General features: G+C 52.1%; 1 protein-coding gene across 1 annotated transcript in view; it reads left to right on the top strand.

The window, feature by feature from the left end:
* FAM193A (family with sequence similarity 193 member A) overlaps window positions 1-7,455 on the top strand; it is a 79,937-nt gene extending 72,482 nt beyond the window's left edge. The window contains exon 15 of the mRNA XM_008066383.1: window positions 6,641-7,455. Coding sequence (XP_008064574.1) covers window positions 6,641-6,734 — 94 coding nt within the window. The 3' untranslated portion in view covers window positions 6,735-7,455. The remainder of the gene's footprint in view (window positions 1-6,640) is intronic.
* The last annotated feature ends 2,458 nt before the right edge of the window (window positions 7,456-9,913 follow it).

The raw sequence follows: 9,913 nt of genomic DNA, 5'->3' as shown, positions 1-9,913 counted from the left end.
GATTTATTGTAGAGATGAGGTCTCGCTGCCCAGGCAGGTCTTGAACCCGCGGGCTCAGGCAATCCACTCACCTCAGCCTCCCAAAGGCGCAGGATTACAGACTGAGCCACCAAGCCCGGCTAAGATTTTTCTGTTTTCTTTTTTTTTTGAGTTAGAGTCTCACTCTTGCCCAGGCTAAATGCAAGTGACATACTTACAGCTACTGCAGCCTTGACTTGCTCGGGCGATCCTTCCACCTCAACCTTCCAGTAGCGGGAATCACAGGCATGTGCTACCATTTCCAGCTAATTTTTTAATTTATTGTAGAAATGAGGTGTTGCCAAGTTGCCCAGACTGGTTTCAAACCTGTGGACTCAAGCAATCATCTTGCCCCCACCTCCCAAAGTGCTGGGATTACAGGCTTGAGCCATTGCACCAGACCTTATTATTTTTTTTAATAAAGACAAGATCTTACTATGTTGACCAGGCTTCTTACCTAGATCTCCTAGTCTCAAGCAATCCTTCTGCCTCAGTGCTGGGGTTACAGGTATGAGCCACTGTACCCAGCCTGAGCAGGGAAAGATTTCTAAAACAAAAAAATCATAAAATAAAAGATTGATAAGTTATATTACATTAAAATCAAGAATTTGTCTTATAGAAAGTATTTGCCACACATTACACGCATTACAAAGTATCAGGATTAAGAAGTGCTGCCCAGGTTCAGTGGCTCAGCCTGTAATCCCAGCACTTTGGGAGGCCAAAGTAATTGGATTGCCTGAGCCCACAGGTTCGAGACCAGCCCGAGCAACTTGATCAGACCTCATCTCTACAATTAAAAAAAATTAGCTGGGCATGGTAGCGCATGCCTGTAGTTCCAGCTACTTGAGAGGCTGAGACGGAAGCCTCGCCAGAGCCCAGCAGGTTGACGCTGGGGTGACTGTGAACATGCCACTGCACTCCAGTCTGGGCGAAAGAGTGAGACTCTGACTCAAAAAAAAAAAAGTATAAAGGAATACTCCAGAACAGTTAGAAACCCAGTTGAAAACCAGCAAACCAACAGGATGCCAGTAAACAGCAAACAATAAATAAACTACAAAAAGGTCTTCAGCCTGACTAGGGAACCACATGGCAAGACCATGGGAGGTGCTGTTTCTTCATCAGTTTGCAGTCAGTGAGCTGTCTCATTTTATTCACCTGCTGGGGGAAGGCACAGGTGACAGGAGTTTTTCCCACTGCTCCTGGGAGCATAGCTGGTAAAACTACTTTGGAAAAGAGTTTGGCACAATCTGGTAAAATTGAAGCTATACCTCTCCTACAACCCAACAAATAGCCCTACACCTGTGCACATGCCCACACTCCCTCACACTCACCCCAGAGGCGGGGCAGGGACACTGGGAGCAGTAGCACCTGTCTATCCACTGTAGCATGTTCATACCGGACAGAGCGAACAGACTATTGCCTCATGAAGGAATCACACAGCTGGTGTTAAGTGAAAGAACAGTAAGGAAATGCAGTACAGTTTCCTTTACATGGGGTCAAAAGCCAGCATTACCCAGCTGCCATTTAGGATGCCTACTCCAGTCGTGAAATTATAAGGAAATATAGGGGACTATGACTACAAACATCAAGAGAGCAGCCGGCTTGTGAGAGGACAGCAGGCTGCGGTGGTTGCTCTGTTGGATTTTTTGATTTGGGGGCGCTTGTTACTCAGATTTGCATTCTAATTACCTGTAAGTGGATCAGGCACGGTAGCTCATGCCTGTAATCCCAGCACTTGGGGAGGCAAGAGGATTGCCTGAACCCAGGGGTTCAAGACCAGCCTAGGCAAATTGGCTAGACCCTGTCTGTAAAATAGATGAGAGAGAGAGAGAGAAATAGATAGAGATAGATACTAGATGGATAAGTAGCCAGGCATGGTGGTATGTGCCTGTGCTTCCAGCTACTTGAGAAAGACTGAGGTGGGAAGATTGCCTAAGCCCAGCAGATTGAGGCTGTGGTGGCACTGAGCATGTCACTGCACTTCAGCCTAGGCGACAGAGTGAGATTCCAACTCAAGATAATAATAATAATTACCTATAAGTATATGTTCTGTACATCTTGTGCAGGCAGCACATAGGCCACTGTCTGGTGCACAGGGGTTTTAGGGATGGGGCAAAGCTCGGTCCCACTGGGCCTGGGGCCTTGGGGAAGCAGTGTTCTGTGCTCATGCTGCAAGAACCCTGTGACAGTCTTGCTATGGTGTGGATTGGATTTCTTCAGTGAATGGCTTTGAGCAGGGTTGAAATTGGTGTTTTTGAGCATTCTAGCTGCTGTGTAGAGACAGGAGTGGGGGACAGGGTCACACACACTAATGGAGACAGTCAGGAGGTGACTGTCAGAGTTAGGAGACAGCAGAGGCAGAGATGGAAACTTCCAGAAAATGTATTTCGAAGGTGACATCACAGATTCAGGGTTTGACCAGCTGTGGCCAGGAAAAGAGAATTTGGATTCTGGGAGACGGCATCAGTCCTTCCTTGGTGGGGTCTCATTCCTAAAGCTGACTGTTCCACCTACACAGGGACTGCCAAGCAAGCAGCAGCAGTTGGACATTCACACACGTGTGTGGTTGAATGATGGCAGCACAGCTTAGGCAAGTCTCATCACACCTCATGGAAGAGTGACAACAACCATTTTCAGGTTTCATCCAGATTTCTGCTGCCCAGCCGGGCTCGGCGGCTCAGCCCGTCCTCCCGCGCCTCAGGAGGCCAGGGTGAGCGGATGGCCTGAGCCCGCGGGCAACTTGGCGAGACCTCATCTCTACAGTACATCAAAAATATCAGCCGGGTGTGGTAGCGCGCGCCTGTGGTTCCAGCTACTCGTAAGGCTGAGGCGGAAGGATCGCCGGAGCCCCGCAGGTCGAGGCTGCGGTGGCCGGGAGCAGCCGCTGCACTCCAGTCTGGGCGACGGAGTGAGAGTCTGACTCAAAAAAAAAAAAATTTTCTGCTACGTAAATTGAAACTAGAATGGTTAAGACTTCAGAAGTTATTCAAAGTAAAGACTTTGAAAGAAAATGTTGTTTCCTCCGTTTAATACAAAAATTGGCCATTGTTACCCTGGAAGCAGATGGCAAAAGTGTAGTCTTCAAAAGCTGTTTAGAACACAGACGGTGAGCCCAGAGGCTGCAGCTGGCCTCAAAGACCTACAGCCTACGTGTGCCGGTGACATGCCCCTCCCCATCCCAAGATGGGGAATGTAACCCTATCTCGCCATGATTTTTATTTCAAATTGTACTCACTTCTGAATTTATGAATAAATTAGGGTAGGCTGAAATCCCAGTGGTTTACACATAGACTGCAATCTTTTTTTTTTTTTTTTTCTGAGCTGAAGTCTCCCTCTGGAAACTCCCTCTGGAGTGCATTGGCACGCTCAAGGCAACTGCAGCCTCGACCTGCTGGGCTCAGGCAATCCTTCCACCTCAGCCTTCCAAGTAGCTGGAACCACAGGCATGCGTCACCATGCCTGGCTAATTTAGACTGCAATCTTTAATTCAGATCACTTGCTCTGAGCTGTAGGCCAGACCCAGTTCACCACCTGCTTGTATATAACTGATGACTAGAAGGATTTTTACACTTAAGTAGTTGGCAATAAAGAATATTTCGTGAGACATAAAAGTTACACAAACCTCACATTTTACCATGCATGAAGTCTTCCTGGAACACAACTATGCTTGCATCCTTTCCATGCTGCAGTGTCGGGCAGTCGCAGCAGAGACCACAGGACCTGTAGATCTGAATTATTTGCTGCCTGGTCCATTACAGGACACGTTTGCTGGCCCCGTACTTAACCCTGATGCTTAGTTCTAGCCACACAAAGCCTTGTGCTTCGTGGCAGGCAAGGCTCAGATCTAGTTTGCTTCCACTTGAGACTCCTCCTTCCCAGTTGTGGCTTCCACAGCCAAGGCACAGAGAGGCAGCTGCCAGGTCACCTGTGGCTCTCCAGGACTTGTCCCAGGGGCCCACCTAGCCATTAGGGCTGTTACATGCCATCCTGCCCGAGACACTGGGCAGCATCTTGCCCTGGCCTGAGCACATCTGTTCTCGTGGTCGCCTCAGGCCATCAGCCTGGTCAAAGGCACCCCTGTCCTCCCCCATTCCCTGCAGGGCACATGTGTGAGCCTGAACTGTGCCCCACCTAGGCACTGCAGCCTCACTGAGTAGTCCGGTTGCTTCCCTGGGATGGTCTGCTGCAGGGCTGCCCTTGGCGCCAGGCCTGAGGCTCCTGTCTTCAGCAGTACCTAGATGTCTGAGGAGCCCCTGCAAAGCCCCCCCCCACCACTGCTGTTACCTGTTCCCCCAAGGCTGCTGCTGAATAGTTGACTGCCCAGATAAGGGCAGGCTTCCATGTTCCTCCACAGTCTGTCTCAGAGCGTACATGTTGCACTGTTTGTCTTTGATCCCCCGACTTGGAGCCAGTTTGTGTAAGATTTCTACAGAAAGAGAATATTGCAAACAAGAACCCACCCAAGGAAGCAGTGGCCCCAGCCCTTTCTCCTTATCTCTGTCATAGCCACATTAAGAAGAGCAGAAGCCGGGCTCAGTGGCTCAGCCTGTAATCCCACGCCTTTGGGAGGCTGAGGTGAGTGGATTGCCCGAGCCCGTGGGCTCGAGACCCGCCTGGGCAGCGAGACCTCATCTCTACAATAAATAAAAAAAAAAAATCAGCCGGGTGTGGTAGCGCATGCCTGTAATTCTGGCTCCTCGGAAGGCTGAGGCGGAAGGATTGCTGGAGCCCAGCAGGTCGGGGCTGCGGTGGCCGGGAGCAGCCACTGCACTCCAGTCTGGGCGACAGAGTGAGACTCCAACTCAAAAAAAAAAGAAAGAGCAGAGAAGACACAGCGTACCTGGCTGGTGTCCTGTGATAGGGCTGTTGACCTAAAGAGGGAAACTGAGACAAAATTAATATAGAGCTTATTTGGATTAAGGTTGAGGATGGCAGCCTGGGACACGCTGGAAAGTGCTCAGAGAACAAAGGAGAGGGTCAAGGTTTTTGTTAGGGGTTTTTTTTTTTTAGTTGAAATCTCTGTCACCCAGACTTTCTCATTCTCGGCCACCGCAGCCTCAATCTGTTGGGCTCAGGTGATCCTTCTGCCTCAACTTTCTAAGTAGCTGGAACTATAGGCACATGCCACCACACTCGGCTAATTTTTTTATTATAGAGATGAGGTGTTGCCATGTTGCCCAGGCTGGTCTCGAACCTGTGGGCTCAGGCAGTCTTCTCACCTTGGCCTCCCAAGTGCTGGGATTATAGGTGTAAGCCACCGCACTCATCTGGTTTTGGGGGGTTTTTTAAGAGCAGGATCTCGCTCTGTCACCCAGACCGGAGTGTAGTTACACAATCACAGCTCACTGCAGATTCATACTCCTAGGCTCAAGTGATCCTCCCACCACAGCCTCCTGCGTCACTAGGACTACAGACCTGGAGTACCACACCTGACCCGAGAGACTCAAGTTTTTAAGACAAAAGGACAAATCAGGGGAGAGGGAGATTACAAAAGTTGTTTGTCAGAAATTCTCATTGGTGTAAGAAATAGCACTGATCAGTGATTAGCACTACGTTGAGTTACAGGGTATGAGTCACGGCATCTAGCATGTGGCATTGTTAATCATGACTACCAGCTGGGCAGTGTGGCTCAAGCCTGTAATCCCAGCACTTTGGGAGACTGAGGAAGAGGATTGCTTGAGCCCAGGAGTTCGAGACCATCCAGGGCAACATAGCAAGACCTCCTCTCTACAAGAAAAAAAAGTTAGCCTGGTGTGCTAGCATACACCTATAGTCCCAGCTACTGAGGAGACTGAGGCAAAAGGATCACCCGAACCCAGCAAGTCGAGGCTGCAGTGAGCTGTGAGCTGTGATCGTGCCACTGCACTCCAGCCTGGGTGACAGTGTGTGACTCCAACTCAAAAAATAAAATAAAATTGATGACTGCTTGATGGCAACTCTTGGTTAGACCATCTAGCAGGGGTATTAATTAGCTCAGGGTGGGGGTGAGCAGTGAGAAGTACCTGCTGTCCCATTTCAGTGCCTCTCTGGGCTTGATTATCTAAGGGGCTCGCATTCCTCAGATGAAAAGTTTTCTTTCTTTCTCAGGACTCCCTCCCGCCTGCCTGCCCTTCCTCCCAAGGGCCTTCCTTATGAAGCATGGCCTGTGGCAGGACCTAGAGGGACCCACTGACCCTGTCCCCCTTGCTGAGCCCCCCCATCCCCAGGGAGTTGAGGGGTTTTTGGTTTTTCGGTTTTTTTGAGTTGGAGCCTCACTCTGTCACCCAGACTGGAGTGCAGGGGCCACTCCCGGCCACCGCAGCCTTGACCTGCTGGGCTCCGGCGATCCTTCCGCCTCAGCCTTCCAAGTAGCTGGAACTACAGGCCCACACTCCCACACCCGGCTAATTTTTTATTTGTTGTAGAGAGGAGGTCTTGCCAAGTTGCCCAGGCGGATCTCGAACCCGTGGGCTCAGGCAGTCCACTCACCTCGGCCTCCCAAAGTGCTGGGATTACAGGCTGAGCCACCGAGCCTGGCCTCCCAGGTACTTTTAGCAAGGACAAGAAGATGTGTGGTTTTGCCACACATCAGCTTGGGTGTGGGCTGTTTCCTTTGATGACATTGGGCTTTTTGTCTCTGCAGGTTCTGCTTGGATTCTGCTAGACAGACGCGACAAAGACTGTCCATCAATTGGTCCAACTTTAGCTTGAAAAAAGCCACCTTTGCTGCCCACTGAATGAGGAGCCCCTGGAGAGGGACATGCGGGAGCTGGGCCAGGCTACGCCACCCCGAGAGTCAAGAGCTGAAAGCCGAGCCCCTTACTGGCCCCCAGGGCCGTGGTGCTCGCCCAGCGCTATGTGGGGCAGGCACCACTGCCTGAGACCCCTAGACCGACAACTTGCCACTCGGCCTGCGCTGTTAGCTTGTGTGCGTGTCTTCTGTGCGTGAGACTCCTTGGATTGTAGCTCTGTGCTGTCGGATTGGAACAGTAGTTCCCACCAAGTCCTCCCACCACCACGACCTCGGAGGCCTGGGCCGTGGCTGGATACAAGTTTGCATCATCACGTGGCTCCATTGCCTCTGCATTGCATCCTGTCCCATCATCTGTCCCTACTGGGGTGTCGGCCGTCACTCAGCTCTTCTGTGCCCGTGTCCAACCTGAGGCAGGCTGGGCGGGGCAGGCCTCCTCCGTGCTCCTCCACGATCTACTGTTTCAGAGTGTACACGTTGCGCTGTTTGTGTTTGATCCCCCTGACTTGTAGCCAGCTTGTGTATGATCCCTACAGAATGAGAAAGTTACAAACAAGAACCCACCCAGTACTCACCATCAAGTCCGTTAGAGAGTGTACGACTGTATTAACACGGAGGCCTGCCTGGCTACTTTTTTAACATATTGTTAAGTAATATTAAAATCATGTCTTTCTTTTTGAAAGATGGAATACATTAGTACAGCAGGAGACCTTGGCTGGTTCTTTCTGCTGGGGGCATGGTGGGAGGGAGCAAAGTGATATGCCTCCCATGGGGAGCCAGCGCCACCACATCTGGAGCAGCGCCAGACTCACTTCAAGCTGCAGCTTGTGGTTCATGGTGCCCACTGTCCTTTGTGTGCCTGGCAGGTCCAGGCTTCAGGGCAGAGTGGGGACAGGGAAGACAGCAACCAACCAAGTCGTCAGCGGGTTTGGTCTGTGATGTGGGTAAGTGCTAAGAAGCAGCAAAACCAGGTGGAGGAAGGGCCGGGAATACCTTGAGGACAAGGGTACATTGGATTAAAAGGAGGCTAGAGACCCCTGTGGCACAGAGCAAAGGAAGGAAAGAAGGGTCAGCAGGGCCGGGTCACTTAGGGCCTCTTCGGCAGGCGCCCTTCCACGGTGGGGGGCGGGTTGTGATCTATAATAAAGTAATTATTAAATTGGGTATAAATTAGGAACAAAGAGAATAGTATTTTAAATGAAAAAAGTAATCCCAGCATGGCCCCTTTCTTCTGAGATCTTTTTAGGCAATTTGCAGAAGGTTCACATGGAACTGCTTCCTGATTGCAGTCTGCCTTCCACTCACCTCCTAAAACACTCAGTAGCTCCTGCTGCTCCTAGCCTCACGGTAAACCTGCCTCTGTGTGCCCTATAAGGATAAGGCTTCTCCTTGAGTAGCTAGACTCTTAGCCCTGAGAGGTGGTGAGGATCAGCTTCTGGAAGCATTCTAACAGTGAAGCGACATGGCAGACAGGATGCAGTGGGAGGAAGGATGGTGTTGTGCACTCAGGTGGGGGATGCGACCGAGCACTGGGTTCTGAATGGGTGATTCTGGGATGCTCTGATGCCCACCAGATACCCAGGTGAGACATCTCGGCCAGGCACAGTGGCTCACGCCTATAATCCCAGCACTTCAGGAGGCCGAGGTGAGAGGGTTGCCTGAGCCCACAGGTTCAAGACCAGCCTGGACAACTTGTACCTCATCTCTACAGTAAATCAAAAAATTAGCCAGGCATGGTGGTGCTTGCCTGTAGTTCCAGCTACTTGGAAGACTGAGGTGGAAGGATCACCTGAGCCCAGCAAGTCGAGGCTGTGGTGGCCGTGAGCATGCCACTGCACTCCAGCCTGGGCGACAGAATGAGACTCCGTCAAAAAGAGACTTCTGGAATTTGGGGTTGCAGTTCATGAACAGAGGGCTACGCAGGGGCGAGTACACAGGAAGTGGGTTCGAGTCCTGGAAGCCCAACATCAGAGGATGGGGAGGCCTCGGGGCAGGGTGACTGCCATCTGGGAAGACAAGGGCCAGGGCAAGTCCCTGGGAGCTGGCTTGCAGGAGGTGGGTGGGGACAGCAGGTCCCGGTGACTCCAGAGACTGCACCAAAGAACAGGAATAGGGTCAGCCAGGGGAGGTGCAGGGTTAGGGTCGGCCTTGTTTTGTTTTTTTCCAGGTGGGTGGAAGAGCAGCACATCCCTTTGCTCGTGGGATGGTACCGCGAAGGGAGAAACAGGCTGGGCCATGACCACGGCCGAAGCAGTGTCTTCAGGAGGGCGACACCCAGCATAGGCCCCCGGAACAGCCACTCAACCCCTTCTGGCTGAGGTGAGGGTCGGGGAGGCCTGCCTGGGCCCCAGACCCTGGCCTGTTCTGTTGACAGTCTTGACATTGTGCAGGGGGCCAGCCCACCTCTGAGCCTCAACTTCCCCATCTGTTCAGGAGAGCTGTGCTGGCTGCTGAGAGGAACCGTCAGGGCTAGGCGTGATCATGGGGACCCCTGGGAACCCCGACACACTGAGCACCATGCTGGAGCCCAGAAATACCTCAGGTGCCCACCCCCATGCCCAGTTCCCAGGCATTCCTCACCCACAGCCCGTTGGCGCCCCTTCAGTGTCCCCACAGCCCTGTCTTACCCTGTGACCCGTGCCTGCACACGTGGGGCCCTCAGACTCTCAGCCTTTGTCTTTGTCATTCCCTTTCCTCTGCTGGGAATAATCTTCCCGTTTTCCAGGAAACCGCTCATGCTTCAAGACAGCCCCAGTGCTTCTTTCGGTTTTTCCTCTGCAGCATCACTTCAGTTCCTACTCTTCGGGCACACAAAGCAAGTCCAGGAGGAAGTGAGGAGGACCAGGAGCAAGTTGGTGGGGAGGGGAGAGTGGGGGTGACTGGGTTCCTGAGGACAGCTTCTCCCCTGCCTAGCGACTCGAAAGGTTGAGGCAGTGACTTGTCAGGTATTCCAGTCGCTCCGTTCACTGAGTGGCAAGTGAGGCCCAGGGTGCCTGTGGGACACCCAGCTCTGACGTCCCTGATGTGACCGGGGTGCCCTCAGGTCTCCAGTGAGATCACGCCCCTGTTGGGGAAGCCCTGGGGCACCTCACGCACTTGACTCAAATGGGTAGTACGGGCTGAGTGACCTTTATCCAAGAAGCTTGGGACCAAAAATGCTTCAGA

Source organism: Carlito syrichta, unplaced genomic scaffold, assembly GCF_000164805.1.
Source record: "Carlito syrichta isolate Samal-C Ts95f unplaced genomic scaffold, Tarsius_syrichta-2.0.1 Scaffold308899, whole genome shotgun sequence".
In the NCBI taxonomy this organism is placed as follows: Eukaryota; Metazoa; Chordata; class Mammalia; order Primates; family Tarsiidae; genus Carlito; species Carlito syrichta.
This window is presented reverse-complemented; position numbering and strand designations above follow the sequence as displayed.